Source organism: Cynara cardunculus (assembly GCF_001531365.2).
Source record: "Cynara cardunculus var. scolymus isolate 2C chromosome LG 3, CcrdV1, whole genome shotgun sequence".
Taxonomy (NCBI): domain Eukaryota; kingdom Viridiplantae; phylum Streptophyta; class Magnoliopsida; order Asterales; family Asteraceae; genus Cynara; species Cynara cardunculus.
In genome coordinates, this window is record NC_037530.1 from 40,049,006 (window position 1) to 40,069,925 (window position 20,920).

General features: G+C 36.4%; 3 protein-coding genes across 4 annotated transcripts in view; 1 reads left to right on the forward strand and 2 right to left on the reverse strand.

The window, feature by feature from the left end:
• Positions 1–872: 872 nt before the first annotated feature.
• Positions 873–3,180, forward strand: LOC112509456 (protein MANNAN SYNTHESIS-RELATED 1-like). Of its 2 annotated transcripts, none has more exons than XM_025114422.1 (6): positions 873–1,185; positions 1,269–1,392; positions 1,486–1,556; positions 1,771–1,856; positions 1,952–2,534; positions 2,608–3,180. In XM_025114422.1, exons 1-6 carry the CDS (start codon positions 1,072–1,074, stop codon positions 2,878–2,880), a joined length of 1,251 nt encoding a protein of 416 aa, XP_024970190.1. In that variant the 5' UTR covers positions 873–1,071; the 3' UTR covers positions 2,881–3,180. The 2 variants fall into 2 exon arrangements, with proteins under 2 accessions (XP_024970190.1, XP_024970192.1); XM_025114424.1 differs by having other exon boundaries at positions 874–1,185; positions 1,272–1,392.
• Positions 3,181–3,346: 166 nt separating this feature from the next.
• On the reverse strand, positions 3,347–16,221 carry LOC112509257 (calcium-transporting ATPase 9, plasma membrane-type). The gene is made up of 33 exons (XM_025114114.1): positions 16,066–16,221; positions 14,913–15,029; positions 14,791–14,830; positions 14,584–14,699; positions 14,371–14,502; positions 14,208–14,297; positions 12,681–12,750; positions 12,496–12,566; positions 12,323–12,406; positions 12,158–12,235; positions 12,010–12,081; positions 11,457–11,540; positions 11,290–11,372; positions 11,101–11,209; positions 10,973–11,028; positions 10,841–10,883; positions 10,654–10,737; positions 10,278–10,415; positions 9,627–9,692; positions 9,446–9,544; positions 9,032–9,142; positions 8,385–8,552; positions 7,587–7,646; positions 7,103–7,267; positions 6,896–7,012; positions 6,207–6,305; positions 5,574–5,711; positions 5,253–5,353; positions 4,874–4,919; positions 4,651–4,779; positions 4,274–4,381; positions 4,061–4,152; positions 3,347–3,546 (listed from the first exon to the last, which is right to left on the reverse strand). Exons 1-33 carry the CDS (start codon positions 16,219–16,221, stop codon positions 3,441–3,443), a joined length of 3,228 nt encoding a protein of 1,075 aa, XP_024969882.1. The 3' UTR covers positions 3,347–3,440.
• A 590-nt stretch (positions 16,222–16,811) lies between these two features.
• The window catches only part of LOC112510025 (mannosyl-oligosaccharide 1,2-alpha-mannosidase MNS1-like), a 7,282-nt gene continuing 3,173 nt past the window's right edge, over positions 16,812–20,920 (reverse strand). Inside the window, exons 5-14 of the mRNA XM_025115283.1 lie at positions 20,701–20,766; positions 20,377–20,548; positions 19,488–19,577; positions 19,081–19,205; positions 18,873–18,938; positions 18,622–18,730; positions 18,442–18,540; positions 18,136–18,216; positions 17,884–18,054; positions 16,812–17,314 (exon numbers count right to left, since the gene is read on the reverse strand). Coding sequence (XP_024971051.1) covers positions 17,075–17,314; positions 17,884–18,054; positions 18,136–18,216; positions 18,442–18,540; positions 18,622–18,730; positions 18,873–18,938; positions 19,081–19,205; positions 19,488–19,577; positions 20,377–20,548; positions 20,701–20,766 — 1,219 coding nt within the window. The 3' untranslated portion in view covers positions 16,812–17,074. The remainder of the gene's footprint in view (positions 17,315–17,883; positions 18,055–18,135; positions 18,217–18,441; positions 18,541–18,621; positions 18,731–18,872; positions 18,939–19,080; positions 19,206–19,487; positions 19,578–20,376; positions 20,549–20,700; positions 20,767–20,920) is intronic.

Genomic DNA, 20,920 nt, shown 5'->3' on the forward strand with positions numbered 1-20,920 from the left:
TTTAAATCTTTCTTAAATCATTTTTTAATGTTACAAGTAACAAAGACACATGGAATAAATTGAGGGTTTCTTCCTTTGCAATTAAAAAAACAATTAATTCACACCATTCCATAATCAAATACCTCTAAATTCTTTTTAGTTCAATCATTTGCCCAAATAAAAATCAAAATTATAGACTTGTTTTTTTTTTTCCAACGGGTCTAATATTGTAAACTCAATCCCTTTTTCAAGCTTGACAACTTGCCATTGTCCGCCCTATTTGACCTCCATCCATCCATCCTTCATTTGGATTGGGATTCAGATTCCAACCAACCAAAATGTTTATTTATGTAGAAACTCGCCTCTTTCTAATTATATATATATATAGAGAGAGAGGGATAGGGAGGTTTAAGGAAAATCTAAAAAATAAAAAATTGAGGAATATCTTGATAACCATTCATCTTGACAGTATGTACATATACCACAAGTAACTAAAACTGTTTTTTGGTTTTATGCATATGTGCATCATACCAGAGAAATTGCTACAAATTAGTTATATGCATATATACATACCTTTCAAATAAACGATTATCTTAATTTTTCATTTTTTTAGAGACTTTTTCTGAATCATGAATAAATTTAGTTATTTAAAGGAAAATAAGAATGTTTGTAACATAGATTAACAGAAAAAGAAACAAATTCCAGTAATTAATTGTTGTTTTGATAATTACAGGAAGCCAAACAAAGAAAGAGTTTGTTTGGAAATGAAAGAGAAGCAGAGTGGGTGTGAGTATGGTGGGGCATGGCTAACATGGGGGTGACTGTCGGTGCTGCCAACAAAGAAAGATGCCAACACACACACACACACACATATATACATATAGCCTTTGATAGCTTCAATTTCATCTCAGCTGCCCTTCCCCTCAAATTCGTTTTGTAGATCCAAATCTTGTAAATTTATTATCAAGAAACAACTACGTCATCTCTTGTCTTTTTATCTTTTTGGGTGTTGTGGTCTTACAAAGACCCACTCTTTCATGGTAGCAGATTAGCAATAGAGAGAGAGATAGAGATAGGAAGGATCTGAAGCAGATGGGGATAGATCCGAGGCAAATAGTGGCAGGAGTGCTTACACTCACCATGTTTCTAATGCTTGCTAACATGATTAAGCGTGACCACTTTGATGCTCCCATTTCTCATCATCATGTATGCTTCTGCTCCTCTCTCTTTCTTTACATTCAATCTTAAATCTCCATCAATCTTTTTTACTTATAAATACTATCTTATAGCAGGTGAACCACGTAGCCCAACCTTTTGATGATTCAGACCAGACCCTTTCTAATACTGCTGGTGATGCCCCTTGGAAGGAGGAAACTCTGGGTCTTAAACCTTGTTGGTCTAACCCACCCTCGGGTCAGTCCTTTCCCTTTCCCCATGTAGTATAATATATATATATATATATATATATATCTGTTTCTAATTTGGCTTCAATTCATCATGTTGCAGAAGATATAGATGAATCCAAAGGCTTTGTCACTTTCTCATTAACTAATGGACCTGAATACCATGTTTCCCAGGTATGCTGCTCATCCAGACACCTGCTTTTAATGTTATGTCTGCTTCTTGTTTCATCATCATCATCATCATCATCATCATCATGTTGTTGCTTTGCTTCACAAAGATAGATAGATAGATAGATATGTATTAATGTGCTTTTAAGATTGGAAAGGAATAAAACAAGAAAGAGATGGATTTGTTTTTCAAGATCTTGTGTATTTATGTCCTCCTCAGATTGCTGATGCAGTAGTAGTGGCAAGATACCTAAAGGCAAGTCTTGTAATTCCAGACATTAGAGGAACCCATCCTGGTGATTGGAGGTACTTCCATAGATGTTATCAACCATCTCTCGATTGGGCTCCTAGTTGAAGAACAAACATAATAAAGCATTTAACTTACTTGATGTATCTTTCAGGAACTTTGGAGACATTTATGACATTGAGAAGTTTGTAAATAGTCTGGATGGAGTTGTCAAAGTAGTTAAAACCCAACCTTCGGAGTTATCATCAAAAAATCTTGCTGTTATCAGGGTTCCTAATCGAGTCACTCAAGACTACATTGCCGAAAACATTGAACCAGTTTTTCAAACCAAGGGAAATGTAAGGCTGGCAACATATTTCCCATCTGTCAACATGAAAAAGATCAAGACTGAACAAGATGACAACAGAAATTCAATTGGATGCTTGGCCATGTATGGAGTTCTTGAGCTACAACCAGATGTTCAGGAAGTGGTAGATTCAATGGTTGACCGTCTTAAAACTCTAAGTCGCAAGTCCGATGGCCAGTTTGTAGCAGTGGACTTGAGGCTTGATATGTTAGACAAAAAGGGTTGCCAAGGAGATGATGCTGGATCAAAGAAATGTTACAGTCCGCAAGAGATTGCACTATTTCTGAGAAAGCTTGGTTTTGACAAGGATACTGCCATATATTTGACACAATCGCGATGGGATAGCAGTCTTGATGCTTTGAAGGACCTCTTCCCCAAATCTTACACAAAGGTAAAAGAGAAGATAAACAACATTTGAATTTTCAACACTTAGAATGCTGTACTTATCTAATGATTTATTTCAGGAGGGCATAATGCCCATGGACAAGAAGTCAAAATTCCTCGAGTCCGAGTATGAGAAGGTTATCGACTTCTACATCTCATCTCAGAGTGATGTATTTGTGCCAGCAATCTCAGGCTTGTTTTATGCTAATGTTGCTGGTAAAAGAATAGCTTCAGGCAAGACTCAAATACTGGTTCCTGCAAACATTCCTCCAGCTTCTTCTGCTTCTGTAGCCAATTATGTCTCCCATTATGTTTCAAAGAAGAATCACATGGCCTATTCATGTTTCTGCTAGCTGCGAAAATTTTCCTAGCAAGCAGTTTATAAGACATCCTCCCTTCAAATCAACAGCATAATCAATCCACTTCCAAGAAGACAGGAAGTTTGATCGGATGTTATTTTTGTTTTCTTTGATTGATTTTTATTTTATTTTATCAAGGCTCTTGAGAGAGCAGCAAGCTTCTCTAAAATATAGTGTTCAAATGTGTTGTCTTTACTTTATGTAACTACCTTTTTTACATCAGAAAACCTTTTAGTGTGCAAGTGTTTTCACAACTTTGTATTTCTGTTCCTTGATATTAAAATCTATTGCCTACTGTCCCTTCCCATGTAATGGTCTCTAGATGAAGAAACGAAAGCAGTATGTCCATGTAATGGTGTAAGATAAGAACATGACACTATGTGATAACCAAACCAAAAACGATGGATGCTGGATGACTTACAGAAAGCAGAACAGGGAGTCAAATGTGAATCCCAGTACTGGTGGCACGAGTATTAAATATAATAAACACCTGATCTTGCAATTAAAAGAACAAGGCTACTTGCTCCATGTAAATGAATACAATATAAGCGAATTCAACGATGACGAGAAGCAATGCAGCGTTGATATGGTTTGCTGAAGACCCTGGCCAAGGGAGTCTGTGGAACTGGGATGAGCTTTCCAACAATGGCAAGAGGCCAGCTGTAAGATCATAAAGATAATTAATGTTGTTAATCACAGCTATAAATAGGATGGTTCTTTAATTAAAATCTACATATATTCTGTTTAAGTTCTTGAATTAGGCCGACATATGATGTATGAGTGAATTGATGCAAACTCAACCATCTTCATGAGAATGAAGTATATGCTCAGGATGCAGTCTGATTTCAGACCAATGGATAACACAAATAACAATAGAAGAATGTTATACCCTGAGGGTAAGCAAGTTAATATAGTAGGCTGGGGTAAAGGGATTACAAAAGTAGGTAATGCAGGGGTAGTAATAAGCCGGTGCATTGCTAGTATAAATAAGGGAGCGTAGGTTCAGGAGTGGTATTCTGTTTTGGGTGTTCTATTTAGGCGAGATCCTGTGGAGAAAACCTGGCCTCTCGAAAGCCAGGAACCTTGTAATCATTTGGTTATGAGTGAGCAATTCCATTTCCTATATACCTTTGATTTGCTGATCGAATAGAGTAATGTACATCAAAGAACCAACCTGAAAATGCCAATAACAATTGAGACAACCCATAGACTCCAATCAAGTCTAACTGTTGATGTGAACTTCCCAAGGAATTGAATAATGATGATCTGTTTCGCAAATAGGATTACCATCATCAAAATTCTGCACTTATAATGCATCACTTCTATCCTCTAAAAAGAGGTAATTCACAAAACAAGGGAATCTTACACACATGGTGACGTGTCTTACCTGAAGAATTAAGGTCGTTCCTACTATCCCCATAAAAAGATAGTTTTTAGTCACTCCAGAAAATACATTCATTTGATCTGGTTTTCGAGCATTGAACTCATTGAATATCTGTAATTAACAAACCAAATTCAGACCTTCACAACTAATTAAAAGGAACACAAGAAAAATTAATGAATTGAGCATTAAAGCAGATCCAATTTTGTCATTCAAACACGAACACCAAGGGGGAGAGCTAGTGCATCATCCCAAGTGCTTCCAAGGAAATTTCACTTAATACATGCTGTCTTCTTGTTTTATCATAAACCAAAGTGAAAGTAAAGAGCCCATGATACTCATGTTCTATACTGCTTCTTTATCCAGTTGGATCAAAGACTTACTTGACACAGGACAAATCCATTGAATATCAAGGTGTTCTTCACAGCATTTCCCCTTTCATCATTCTTTAAGTTGAGAATAGCTGTACCACGGAAGTTCAAGACAAGGAGAACTGCAACTTGGTATAGAGCCTACCAAATCCATAACATTTTGGTTATTGTAATGTAGAAAGATGATCAGACATCAATACGCTAGTAGCAAAAACCAAAAAACATGACAAGGTACCTGGATAATCAAGTTCCTCCACATGATATTTGTTACAAGAGGCTCCCTGAATAAAAAATAGGAGAAGGGAGTCAACCGTTGGTCAAGATCACACATACAACTATAACAAGCACAAAGTCTTAAGATAAGTTGACAATCTTATTTTAAAGGTTTTTCCCCTTAAGAGCATCTTCTTAAGCAGAAGATGACCTCCTTGTAGGATATACAAGCACTGGCAACGCAAAGTATAAGCTTGATCAACGGAAATCTGTGCATAACATACTCATTGGTGGTTGCCTCATGATTTGGTGCAATATAGTACGACAGCAAGACGCATCATACTGACATATTACGAGAACCAATGGTTAGCCTAATGTGTAATGCAGATTACAGGCTTAACCTTCGGCCAACAGGAGATCTGTGCATGAGATGATCTGTTGGAGGTTCAGTTGCCAATGCCAGTGCTCCGAGGGTGTCCATGATGAGATTAACCCAAAGAAGCTGCACCGAAAAGAGAACATTGAGAAAATCAAATCAAGAGTTAACCCAACAGAACTTTCATATCTAATGTGATTTTGGAAGTGCTCAGCATTCAATTTGCAGATCAAGAGATTAATGTCCCACTTGATCTGGTTTTATATTCAGCCTACTGTAACTAAATTGAGATGGAAGGTTGTTTGCTCGTTGCAATTGTATATAGCAAGAGGGAGGAATATCAAACCTGCACAGTGTTTAGAGGTACATCTCCAGAGGAAACAGCTGCCACAACATTTATAACAAGGGCTGCAACGTTAACTGTAAGCTGGAACTGGATAAACTTCTGAATATTTGCATAAACAGAGCGACCCCAGCGGACAACCTATATGGATACAAAATGACGTGAAGATGATAAAACAAAAGATTACAAAAATAGAATTAGAGTTGTTGGCCAGCTGGAGCAATTGGCTTGAGTGATGACTCCACTTTTTTGAAATACATTTTCTTTCATTAACTTCCTTCAGTTGGGAACAACCTCGATTGTCTCTTACCAAGATATCACAAGCAATAGTTCCAATTTCAATCACTGCCTCTCTTCAAACTCTTCAAATCAGTCAAACAGTATTTCCATGAACAGAAAGAGGCTTTGCACCATCATATACAGGTATGTTCCCACATTACTTCCTACCTTCCTCAAAAGTATGATCATTACAAGTTTGAAATGTCTCCAATGCAACTAAGAAATTAGCAGCCTTCTTAATGAGGGTATGCTAAAAATCTTGCTCTTGATGGAACACATGCTACCATATTGTTGCAAATAGAAAAAGCTTGCACTCAAGCAAGAAGGCATCTAAACTCACAAATGTTTTGCACAGACCTTTACAACTGAAGCAAAATTATCATCCAAAATGATGATATCAGAACTTTCTTTTGCAACTTCAGTTCCTTGAATGCCCATGGCAAGACCTATATCAGCCTGATATACAGAGAGAAATAAAAGCAGTTACAGGCGGGAAATATACAAAAAGGAAGGCAATATTTATGTCCATCTTAAAGGAACTATAACTTCCACCAAATATTTTGCCACATAAATTATAATTTAGTCCACCACTGATTGTGAATAATACATGCAGCTATGTGAGCCTAAAGGCAACTGACACACCCCCACGCTAAACAAATGCGGCGTTGGAGATCACTGAACTAACTATGAGCTCCAGGAATGTGCAAATCGACCTTTCTTTGTTCACTCTTATGGATTCTATTGTCAGATTAAACCACATTCCACCCGCTGGAAACGCATAGAGAAGAAAGCTCGATGCTGGGGTTCAAAGTTTTAAAATGTTGATCTCTTAAATATTATATTATGTTACCATATAATACGGGCATGAGCATGAGTCATCCCCTCGGGTCATTTGCAAATTGAATTCAGAGCCAGGTAAGTAATCCAACCACCGAACAAAAAAATATAGATGCCTCCTGAGGCTTATAACTAAAAATTGTAAGCGTTAACTTCATTTTCTTCATGCTGGAATAAGGACCAAGTAAAAGTACAAGATGGTGTCAGACCTCATGAAGTGCAGGGGCATCATTTGTACCATCTCCAGTAACAGCAACAACTTCCCCAAGCTTACGAAGTGTTTGCACGAGCAATAGCTTATCACTTGGGGAAGACCTTCCCATCACCTATACATCCTCATATATCATAATTAAGCTCCGTTGTTTGACTTAATCAAGGTGGTCTTATAAAAAAAGTATCAACATATTTAATCGCACCGATATTTGCTTTGAAGTATGTTCTCTTTCTTTCTCGGAGTACTCACGAAATGTCTTTCCCTCGATGATATTTGGCTCTGTTGCATCTTCACCTGAAGATAGAATTCCACACTCGATGGCAATTGCTTTTGCTGTTTGAATATTATCCCCAGTGACCATCCGAACCTATTTATTAACATTTGTACAGGATCAATTGTCCTTTTTCTTCTCTACTTTCTCATTAAGAAAAATGAAATATGTGTGTGCATTTTGTCATTGTCAAAAGAAAAAAATATTTACATAGTGAACAGGAAACATTAAAAAACAAATGTTTTAAAAAGAGATTCCTCTTACTTCCCAATCATATATCTAAAGAATGCCTAAGTTAATATAGTACTATAGTAGTCCAAAATAAAACAAATTTGGAACAAATTTAGACTTATATAGCTAAAATAAAACAAATTTAGAACACGTATATGCAGGAACAGGAAGGAGAAGATAAAACCTTCACACCAGCATCTGTACATATTTTTACTGCATTTTTGACACCTGGACGACAAGGATCCTGCACAAGGTAAAATTCAGTCAAATTAATTGGTCATAATACAGTACCTTTAGAGGAACACTAGATGTCACTACTTCTCAGATTTGCTTCATAATAAAAATAACTGCATTCAAACCAAAGTCAAGTATACCCTCGAGAATCTGAAGGTGATTTTTCCAATTATTTCACGCCATTTGGGAATGTGGAGGCCGTCACATCCCATAAGAAGAGAAACACATATTATACCATTTCCTTATTCCCAATAATACAAAAAATATCAGCTTTGCAGAAAATCAACAAACTAATGTGGAACATTCAGTTATTCATCATCTTAATGTGGAGCAACTATGGAAAATAGCATTAATCAAGTCTATTTTTGTTACAATCAAGTAATAATAAGTATGTGAAGAACTTTTACCAAAAAAAATAATAAGAAGCTACAACTTTACAAGATATATTCAGATATAAAAAAATTAAGGCTATCTATTCGCATTGAATGGGACAAACAGTAGTGGAACATATATTTTTCAACTAGTGTTTCTGCACACATAGTGCTTGCGCATTGAGGGAAAAATTAGAAGGGAGAGGAATCGAATCAAAAACTGAAGATGCGGTTGTTAGTGGAGATGTTCAGTTTACTGTAACAGGAAGTTCTCTTTTAAGTATACACATGTAGTATCAGTAATCAGTATACAAGAAATAGTGGTGTAAATTTTGGCCAGTTCAATATTGGACTTCTGAAGCAGTAGACTTAAGTACCTTTATACCCACAATGGCAAGCAAAATAAGGTCATCTTCAGGTAAATTCCATTCTGCCAATTGCTCTTCCTCTACAGGAATCTCATCTATTTCAAAGTTTCTGTACGCAATTGCAACACACCGCAAGCTCCTTGCAGCCATCTCCTCGATAGCTTTCTTAAGATATTCCTGTTTAAAAGATATTTGAAAACATTATACAAAATTCTTAGGCAATATGATATGCAGTCTCTCTGTCCCACTCAAATGGCCCTCTAATCTTTTAGAGTATCATTAGAATGTCCACTTCTAAAGAACCAACATCCTTGACGATTCATTAGCAAATGCTCCAAAGAGTCATTAGCCTAGCGGTACCCTAATCCCACCTTCCTGGAGGTCAGGGGTTCAAATACCAAAGGTTCTCAGTGTGTGTCAGTTTACTTTGCCATATATAAATATTATATACTTCAAAAAAGATGCACCAAAAGGATCCTGTAAGTAAATATGCATAAACAAAACCTAATATACGTACACACATATATATGGGATAAATAAATCTGTTGACATCATTTCAAGCATAAAGATTATTCTCTTAGTTCACTTTCAAGGAGGTATATATATTTATGTAGGTATTGATTTGTTCAGCTAGTCAACCACAACTACTTACTGACCATATCCTTATCAGTGGGCTGCAAGGAACCATTTGTATCAAGATATTCTTTGCATGAAGCTAACACTATTTCAGCTGCTCCCTTCCAATGTATATGGACTTGAGAGTCAGCCTGCCATTCATTAAAAAAAAGTAAATCTCTTTTGGAAGCCTCATGAAAGCTAATTAAGCAAAATTAGATGCAAACATCAAAATTTGAGGGTAATGTAGGGTAGTATAGGTGTCATAAAGCTCATAGGGAAACCATATCTCCTGATTGTTTAGTGTCAGGGTAGTGGGAAGCTTTGGGATTGAAGAAAGTTTACTTATTGTATTGCCAAATCATCTAGTTACCATGTGAGCTAAAAAGACATGCTTTATGGCTTAAGTTGTGTGAATCATGCACATGCGTTACCAAAAAATAACTAGCAATTACCCCTCGTAATGCAACCCCCCCTCGCTTCTTGGAAGAGTTAAAAGGACAGACATGTAGGAGGGTAGATTGTGATCTGACAACATCAAAGTTCATCCCAATCTGCGATGGCAGTGATTTCAGTCAATATAAATTTGGAATCCACGTGAAAGTGAATGGAAAATATGCATATAGTATAGATGACCTTGACACCCCATTGGAGTAAAGCCTTTTCTGTTGGAGATCCAGAAACCTCTATACATGCACCATCCTATCAACAAATAAACGATAATAGGTATATGCTAATGATTAATAAAAGAGCTACACAAATGAGAAATAGCACAGTCAGTTTTTTGGTTACTCCTGCTAAGCATATTAAATCAGGGAGGTACAAAAAATATAATATCTACAGCCCTACCACCAAAATGAAAAGTAATGCTAATAATAAGAAAGCAAATCTGCAAATACATAAAATGATTATTGAGATTTGCTAGATTTTCTAGATCAAGGTAACATGGAACTTTGGTAGGCAAATAGAAATTCGTTTAGATCCCTCATACATATATTACTCACCAAGCAATAACCCTGAACTTTTGAACAGGCTAAGGGTTATACACCCTTTCTGGAACTTCTGTACCAGTTCCCTATCTTTACACAAAATTCTGGATATTACGCAGCACATATATGCCCATAAATTTGTGTGACTAGTTAGTATTCTTTGAGTTCCAGAAATCTTCCACAACACATGGCCCAACCCACCACTAGATTTGTGCCAAATTTCTGAGAATAGATAAATTAGGAATAATACCTAACATTCTACTTATCACAATGATCAGAGACAGAGCAGAGGAAGTACCTTGGAAGAGAAAACACTGCCTGAAGTGTTCTGTGCAATTCCCTCGTTTAACAAGGAGGCAACAGTAGAATGATATTGCAAGCCATCTTCAGGGGGGTCAATTTTTTTTTGCCCAACATAAGCCTCAACAACAGTCATCTGTGACAAGTCATGTATTTTTTAAATGTTATCCATAGAGCTCATAAACAATTTGCATCTACCAAACCAAGTTGATAAGAATTTCAGGATTGGAGAGAACTACGTAAGTCCCAGTATAGCATTGACTTGGTAAATAAAATAACAAGCCTTCCACCCAAACTAGTTCGGGTTGGTAAAAAGTGAAAGCCAGTAGAAATTCATATACAGGGAAAGTACCATTTATAATAAAAAAACCAACCTGATTCAGGGTTAACGTTCCAGTTTTATCGCTGCAGATAGTAGTTGCAGAGCCCATAGTTTCACAAGCTGAGAGTCTACGAACCTGCAGTTGAAATGTGTTAACAATTTCATATACATTCCGTAAAAGGCTTCTCAACATAACAACCAGGATATAGGTACTTTTAAGCTCCAAGTACAATATGTACCAGGGCCTTGTCTGCCATCATCTTCTTCATTGAGTATGCTAACCTGTAGAGTCAAGAAAACTTCAAATGAGGACTAAATGAACATATATGTAATGCAGCAAAAAAACAACAAACTTGCAGCATCCTACTCACGTCAGTGTTACAGCTAATGGAAGGCCTTCCGGAACTGCAACAACTACAATGGTGACCTAAATAGTTCAGCCATTAGTTAAAACGACAAAAGGATGGAGGCAATGCAGATAGATACATCAGAAACTTACGGCAGCAGTAAAAATCTTTATGACCCCATCAACTGCTTCGCTAACACTGGTCTGTCCACGGACAAATTGGACAGTTCCATCACGATTTTTTGAGTTACCAGTGAAGAATCTGAAGAACTCCACATCAAATTGCGATAATTAGAAAACAATTAATAGCAAGAACCATAAGATATCTAGAAACAGATTTACCTAGCCATAAGGACAGCCAGCACAAGTAATGCCACCGCAAGCCCAACTATACCTATAAATGTTGCAACACCATTCAAGCGTACCTATCAACCATCATCCATATCTGACTCCATTGATAGACTATAATACAAAGTGACAGGATAAAACGAGACAAAATATATGTAGACCTGCAAGGGGGTTTCTTCACCAGTATCTTCCGATATGCTTGCCATCAACAATCCCCATTCGGTGTTTATTCCCACACTAGTGACCTAAAGATGGAAGAGAAAAAGTTACCAAGGTTTTAAAAGTTATCCTTAGAAACATTTTCTTAAGATAATACACTAGTCAAGTACTTCGTCACTCGTTAGGATCCTCCGACATGTAACCTTAGAAACATTTTCTTGAAATAATACACTAGTCAAGTGCTTCATTACTCGTTAGGATCCTCCCACATGAATCTTTTCCCAGTGATTTCCCCATAATTTTTTTATCAGTAATGCAACCTTCATTTTGCTCATGCATGGAGAAGTATAGGGAGCGTAGTAAGGACCTTAACATGGTGTTCATAAACCTGAAGGGCCTATGATAGCGTACCATGAAACATGATTTAAATAAACAGAGGATGAAGAAACTGAGCTGCCTAATCCCACTGTTTATCATAAATTATATAGGATAACAGATATTAAAGCATAACATACATTATCCATCAATGAAAGAGGGTAATAGCAGGTTACTTACCAGCATAGTTCCAGTGCCATCTGCTACCTTGCAGCCAGACATCAGAAAAGGTGCTTTTTGATCCTTATGCACCTAGAAAGTGATGATATTTAAGAAAGAAGTTCAATCATTTAATTTTTCATTTAGCAAGGAGGTCCAAAGAGCTTACAATCTTGCTTTCCCCGGTCATGCTAGATTCATCAATGGCTAGAGAGTGACCCTTAATTAGGAGACCATCAGCAGGGACCTGTGGCATACCATCAAGAGAAAGATGGCAACTCACCAATAAAGAGTCACATAAGTCCAAGTTTATAATTTTTTTAATAAAACATACCTGATCACCTATTTTAAGAGGTATTACATCACCAACAACAACGTCATATATTGAAACCTTCTCTCTTCTCCCACCTCTAGTTATCTGCTTGAATGCACGATGGTTTAGTATACCCCACCTTAGATAGAAGACCGCTAAACGAAGAATAACTGTTCACTCATGAACATACAAACCTCTATCCGTATATTTCGCTTTTCCTCATTTAGGTTCTGAAACTGCAGGGACTGTCTATAATCACTGGTTGCTATTATAGTTTACAGGACACCATTTGTAGAGACAATATATATGATTTATGAGAGGCAGTTTAGTAGCAAGTACATTAAATATCATAAATGGTGGAAAATTTCCACTGCCTCACCAGTCACAAAAATAACCAGAAGAACAGCAAATGTTATGCTTCCTCCATCATACCATCCTTCTTCAAGACCCTACAGAAGGAAAGCACAACTTTCAAACAGAGGCAAAACTGGAACTAGAAGGGGTCATGATAATCACAAATTTCTGAATGATAGTAGTAAATAGTAATAACTTAAAAAAATCCTCTACCCAAATAGGTAAAAAAAACAATCGGGCCTAATAATTACATACAAAAGCATCAGTAACAACAGAAATATATATCAAAACTTTCTAAACTTCTAATGGAAAATTATACCTTGCTTCAATATAAATTTAACTGGCAAAATCTGCTATTCCCGCATATTTTATTGCTAAGAGTAGAATGAGCAAGATATCAGATGGTTAATTGGTGTCAAAGCCAATTTATTAAATAAATATCATACCCAACATAATAGATTCTATACGTAAGCTCTCGTCACAGAATTGTAATAATTTCGTACAAACCTTCCACAACAACAGAAGTTTGGTAAATGATCCATGCCATGAAGTTAATGGAGAAAAGGCTAAAAGGTGCTTTCAGATATGTAGGTGGAGTGTTTGTTACTATATAGGTATACACATTGAAATATCACCCCAAACAAGTATCTTTTACAGTTGTACTCCACCAAATTATAGATTTTTATTCCAAGCCATATATGCTACCATGCGAAATAACCTCAAAAGTGAGTGATGAAACTTTTTCCCCTGCCGACTGAAGCACCCTTGATAATTCACTTGGAAAATCACAAGCTGGTGGCACTTTCTCAACTGCATTCATCTTTGTGAGAAACGAGTTAGTGCGCAGTGCATGGTTGGTACGGAGACTCCACTATACACATTAACACCTAGCATCAGAGACTAAGAGCTATGCAATTTGGATGATGTGCCAACTGTAGCTTGTAAAAGGGTACATTACTATATAAGTTTACTATCTATCGTGCAAAGATACTCTTAACTCTCTAAGGCTCAACATTCTTAGACCAATTTTGAGTCATAGATTTTGCCAACAGTAAATACCATTAATTCGTGTGAGGTTGGAATATGGAAGTGAAACAGGTTGTATTACAAACACATGTTCAGGAAGCGGAAACAAAAATCTTGACAAGGTGAGGGAGTCGAAAACATGCCCTGTCTAGGCTCACACTTGTAAATTAGTATTATTCAAAATGACCAGGGTTTAGTTTGATACTAGAAATGCGCACATTTTCATTAACTCAGTTGGTAAGACTGGTCACTGCTGTGAGCTGGGGAGTCCAGATCCAAGATATGTAATGGGTCAATTTACAGCACCACACGTGAGTCCTATTTGAGTAGCAAGGGGTGAGTTGGATTAAGTAACGGTTTGAAACTGTGTATGTTTAACCAATCATCACAAAACTGAACAAGCGAGCTCATGATCGATAGAAAAAGAAACTTGAAAAGGAAACCCTCATAAAATAAGCTGTACATGTTGAATGATTAACTGCGACTTCGTACAGAATTCATGGAGTTGCATAAATTTTTAACTTGCCTCTGTCTTTATTCCTAGCACCAGTGATGCTGCGGCAGCTACTATTAATATAATAAGGGTTAAATCTTGCCAAGCTTCCCAAAGAAACCTCTGCAGATAACATAGCCATTACATAACTGCAGCTGCATATCAAGAAATTGGTTGCATTAAAGATATAACATACTAAGAAGCTTCGTCCTTCTTTCACAGGATATGTGTTGGATCCAAAGGCATTCCTCCGGTCTGATAATTCACAATCATCTCCAGGTACTCCCCTATCCAGATCGGTTTTCAACATCTCAGATAATCCTTTGACCTGAATATATAGCCATAGATATAAGTAAGAGCTATACAATGGAGAATACTAACTGAAATATATGTTGGATTAATAACTTGCCCCGCCATATTGATGAAAAGCAGATATATTGTGGTCCCTGGTCATTGAAATAAGTTGCTCGAGTGAAATACCATAACCACCACTTGGAGATGGAGGAGATACTGTGGTCCCTAGCACTATATGAAGGAGAAATGAACGGAAATTATATGTAGCTCAACACCTCAGACCTAGGGATTATATCATAAGGAAAGTTGAGGGAGCAAATACCAATTGCTCGTTCGCCAGCCAATTTGAATAGCAATGCAGCCTAACAGCAGCTAATCAGATACTAAAAGGTGATCATATAACCTGCAGACTCAGAAACTATACAAAAAAATGTACAACATTACCCTTATGACTTGAGCATGTGACCTGATCATCCTCCTCCTTTTTTCTTGATCTTCATTCTTTCTCAAGTCCAATGTGTACCGGAAGCGGCGAGAAGCATTAAGCACAAGGGCAGCTTGCTGTAGTGGACATGCTCATTAGCTTTAATAGGTTTTTCATAAACATGCATCAACAATTTATGGTTTAAGAAAATAAATTTGGCGATAATGAAAAGGTAATGAGCTTAAAAACTGTCCCTAATGAATCAATGAATTAAGCTCAACAGCACCAACTAGATTTGACCTTTATTGATTAATAGAGTACTGCAGAGACTGTAACACTTAGGCGGTCTTCACGCAAGTGTAACCAAAAATAAAACAGATTACCATATAAAGCCACTAAAAGGTGCAGCAGCACATACCAGAAAGATCGTGAGGTCACAAGTAGAAAGATGCTTACTATGTTAAGTAGCATCGATGTGTTAAATACTTAATGATGATATGTTACAAGAAAGCTACACCGTACACTTCAAATATCAGCTTGCGAATCAGTTGATGAACCAGGTGAACTTCTTTTTTATCACACACACACACATAGATATACATATATATATATATGTATATGTATGTATCTTTAATAAGCCTATCTATCTTTAATTGTATTTCTGAGGTTACACTAATTCAACAGCTGGAGCTACAATCAGTAGTTATAATCTAGCTCAGTAAGTATTTTAGCATGTCAAGTCCATCTTGATTGGGATCCCAAAACTAGTATATAAGGATGATTTATTTATTTTAGTAAGAAACTGAAGTAGCAATTTTTGAGCTTTCAAATCAAGAAATGAATAAATCAAGTGGTATTACAGCACAACACAGAAGAAATCAAAGTATATATAAGAATAATCAAGAGAAGTGATCCATAGTGCATCTATCAAAGGGGTATAATTTTATTACATACCAGGGAATATAAATAGCGTAATTAAGGATATATTATATGTACATGTGTGTGTGTATGTTAGGTAGTTATTTTGTCGTTTGTCCAGATTGGCATACATATAGCAATCTTGAAGTGAGAAAGCATATATATATATATATATATATATATATATATATATATATATATATTGGAATACCAAGAAAAGAAGAGCGATGGATTGGAGAATGCAATGTGACGTACCCTCCAGCGTCTGAGGGAGTCGGTGGAGGCATTCTTGGTAGTGGTGATATCGAAAGGGTCGTCAAAATCGTCATCGGGATCAGTGATGGGAACAACACCGCTTTCAATGTCGGGAGGAGGACGGCTACTGGATGGAGAGGTTCCGCTAGTAGTCATTGTATTATATATTTATGGAAGAGAATCGATCGATGAAAGGATATATAATTTGCCAAAATGAATCCCAAGTGAGAGGGAGGCAGTGTTGCCACATTGTGTATATATATATATATATAGTTAATCACTGAAATGGAAGAAATGAAGGAGAGGACAACCGCTATCTTAGCGCCCTAACTTCTTTTTTTTTTTTTTATTAATTAATTCATTAGCTGAATTAGTTATTGCTTAATTTTTTCAGTTTTATATATACAATGATAATAATGTTTCATTTATTCTATCGATGTTATAATACGATTTTATGTGGTTTTAAAAAACTGTAATGTTAAATGCTTTATAATATAGTATAGTATAGATATATAACATTCATTTATTAATTAGTAATTAACAAGAAAACACAAAATGGTTGGTTACCATCAGGATCCAGGGAATAATTAAAAATACAACATGCACATGCAGAAAGAAAGCAAACTTTATGTTTGAGTTGAGCAGAGCCATACCCACTTTACTTATATATTCCTCCTAAATTATTTTTTATATAATGATAATAAAAACAATTCTTGTCAATGAATCAACTTTCATGAACCATTTTATAACATGCATGGCTTTGAAAAGAAAATCTGTATGATTCAACAACAAAAAGTATAGCATTGAATTAGCAAGTAAATAATGACCCTCTAATTGTATCTTCTTATACAATCATCACTTCCTAAACCCAAGTATACAAATATTACTATCAAACAAAAAAGAACCCTCAAGGATCCAGGGTCCTGCTGTTATGTATACCTTATCCTCTATCACACCCAAAGGTATCTCCCTTTTACATGATAATAACAACATTCATTCGCCTTTCGCCTTATGCCTTGCCAAAACGCCCTTCTCTCCTAGCACGTACTCTAATATTAGTTGCTTTATGCTGTTTCGACCCTTCTCCTGGAGCCACACGAGACACGATTCTTAGAGGGTGGGCTTCTGTGTTAAATACCCATTCATCTAAAGATATAAGTGACGGCGGCGAGAATAGAAGATACAAATATTTCAGTGTTTCTGCAAGAAAGAAGCTCTGCATCATATTGTCTTTCACACCTGTGTTCACCTGCAAATACAAAATCAAACAAATAACTAAACATCACCAAACTACAAATGAAAAAAGCTTCGGTGCATGGTTCTGTAAATGGCTAAAGGTGGTTGCGAAAAGGGATGAAGAAATACAAAGATATGACAAATCATTTTATGAAATTCAAACAATGATCTGTTCAGCAATATATATGTTTTTTAGTCAGTTGGAACAAACAACTACTAGACACATTTAGGTTTTGCACATCAAGATATATGTTGCAAGATGATTGAGAAACTTCTAAAAGAACTATTTCCCTTCCCATTCTGACTTGCAAAACAAAATAATTATTACACAAGATTCAAGAAAACCAGTGATAATTAGACAATGAGGAGATGGTCCATCAGAAGGCACAATGAACAAGACGCTAGAGGGTGGCTTGGTTGGCTATTTAACATCAAACAAGTTACAGATTAATGTTATAAGAAAAAGAATTAAGAGATGCCAACAAGCAAAAATCAGAGCACCATTAGTGCAATCCTGGTCTTTGATGCCAACAAGTTAACTCTAGAACTTAATGGACAATCTTAAACAATGAGCGTACTTACATCCTTCAATCCAACATATCCTGCCTCCACACGGGAATTCTTTTCAAATGCTTGAAATATGTTCCATCCCCAATCTTGGTATGTCTTATTACCAGTCAAACGCCACAGGTAGAAGAGTGATTCAACCGTCTCTGGCCTCAATATATTCCATGATGTGCCCACAGTCATGTCCTGGAAATTCTCGGTAACAGACAAATAAATGAAACCTCAAACCTCCTAAAACTTCACGAGGACATCAGTGAGATAACTAACCTGCCCTGAGTGAAAAAAATAATTTTCTCCCGCCAACTTTGTTGGTGTGGACTGATAGAAGTTATAGCATGTCCAAGCAAGCTACAAAAAAATGTCAAAACAGCAAGTAAAAGATCCAGCAGATCAAAATGCTTCTAAGCAAATAATATTCCTAATTCCGACATGGAAACTAATCAAATCAAGGTCCTAACTCTCAAGATTATGCTCTGTCATCCCTAAGATAATTTGTCTACCTAAAAAACTGTAGGTCAAGGCATCCCTTTTAAGCAAATACGGTACAAGGCATCTGTTGAGCCTATAAGATACCTCTTCTGCTAACGACAGGAACTTTGAGGATTCACCAGGACCATAACCAGATGATCCCAACGCTATCATTCCCGGTGCAAAGCATGCTAGCTCATCCATCTGCATGTATTGCAGGAAATTATTGTTATCCAATCATCAAACCACGAATTCTTGACACAGTGCTCTCTAGTTAAAATTTACCTTGTCAATTAAAGAACTTCCTATCTTCTCAGAAATATATGCAAAAGATGATGGTTCAGTTCTGCGAACCAAGCTTAATAAACCTTTCATTGATGTCTCCCACATTTCTCTGTTTCAATAATTCTTTAGTTTTCCCATATATGTTTCTAGGTGAGAAAAAACTTCTCAAAGAAATTCAATTTTGGTTCAAAACTTGAAGCTAAAAGAACAAACTAATATCAAGTACAGTGATGGTGCCTAGAATTACTCACCTATAATGCTTCACAGCTGCGGTTTTGTTTCCTTGTATCCATACTTTAAGTAAATACTCATAGAAACTGCACCACAATTACATTTTTATACAACTCAAAAACGTTGATATGATAAAGGTTTCTGTGGAAGACAAAGGAAAAGGAAAACAAATAACCAACTCAACATTATGAAGAAAGAAATGTGGCAGCTTCCATGGACATTCAGTACCTGTCCCCCATGGCCCCAAAAGTGATGGTAGAGTATGATGTTGTCCCTTTGTGTGGGTTTATGTAGATGGGGAGCAATCCATCGGCAGGGAAAGTCTTATTAAGCTCACGAATAACATTCTCTACCTGTATCATTACAGTATGACATAAGATGTTGTGCCAAAAATATCAAACTCCAAAAGGTACTATAAGTTGAGTCCTCACAAGTCTAAATCATTCATATAAATTCAACCCAACAGAACCTATATCCCAGACTACTAGAGATGGGCAAAAATATAAAGGAAAAGTTGGGAAACCTTTTAGTTAGAAAGCAACATTTGAAGTGGTTGTGTGGAAAAAACAAGTATGCACCAAGTTTCCCACCATATACCTTCTGTTGATAGTACATTACATAATGGAAACAAATACCTTCTGTTGATACTTTGGATCTCCTGTCCTTTGGCTTAGTGCTATAAACTCCAGCTGCTCGGTGCCAGAATCAGCTAGGATACTGTCACCCTGACAAAAGAGAAGAGAAGTATGTAAATTGCCAAAAATAAAAACGCCAATGCATCATCTTCAGGCCTACATTTGACAGAATAAAAGACTGATCCACAGCCATCCATATAATGCATTATTTCTTGCCTATCAGTTACAAAGCTTATCCGAAAACCATGATCAATATACCCTATCCAACCATTGATACAGCATATAAATATCCGCCATAATGAAGGTCAGGTATGTCTTAAATCTTAACTTTGGATCAACCAAAAGAACAGCAGTAGACAAGTAGCTGCAATCATTTATCCAACTGTCTTGGCTCTGGATAATATTCTAGTAATATACAACAAAAAGATTTCATTGGAATGAAGGTTTTGCAATAAAACTAAAAAGTAGAACCATTATTATGCAATGAATGTTAGCAAAATGAGAGCAATAACTTTTGAACCATCCTATCAGATGACAGGAAATAATGAACTGTATATGATTACATGATAAAAAAGGTTTCACAACTTTTTCACATTATAAGGATAGACTTAAACTTTTATGTTGCAGAATTTAAGATTTAAAAGTTCTCTCCTAATGTATTGAAAATTAGGGTAACTTTTAGTGCACTCTGAAACCCTATTGGACTCTCAAAACATATGAGAACGGCATATTAAAATGCCTTTGCTGTATAGTAAGTATGCAAATTGTTCAGTACATGTCATGATATTCTGAAATGTAAGTTTTAGTTAAATTTATAATCAAACTTCCAACTGATTTACCCCCGTAATTAGGAAGACGGACATTCTAATGGATGAATCTTAGAACTTACCCCAGTCCAACCAGGGTTATGTGCATTACCATTAACCAAGTTGATAATATTGTATGGGATGCCAGAAGGAGTATCCCATGCAGGGAGCAGTCTATCAGCTATGTCTTTAGCCTTTTCAAGAAAAACATTATCCCCAGATAGGTCATATGCACTGAGGAGCCCACCTACAACTCTGTTGAAAAGAGGAATGGTTAAATAGTTCAAACAATTAGGTGCACCTCATCTTATAAAATAGAACTGCCTTAGCTAATGTAATATATACTGCCTGAGAATGTCATATAGAAGTAATAAACAAGAACAATATATTAAACCTTACAAAGCAACCTTATGGTCGTTTCAAACACGCTGGCATCATAGTTCTTATTGAAGTCCAAAGAGGTTACAACCCACCTGTCATGCATACCCTTGTTAGTTAAAACAAGAAACAGACTTGCAGATGCAGAAAACTTTTCCCACTTATAATACAATGAGTTTAGTGATACGTTCCTTATGGGGGGTTGTATTGGTACTCCTTGTCCCACATCGCACCTTGGCAGAGGAGATG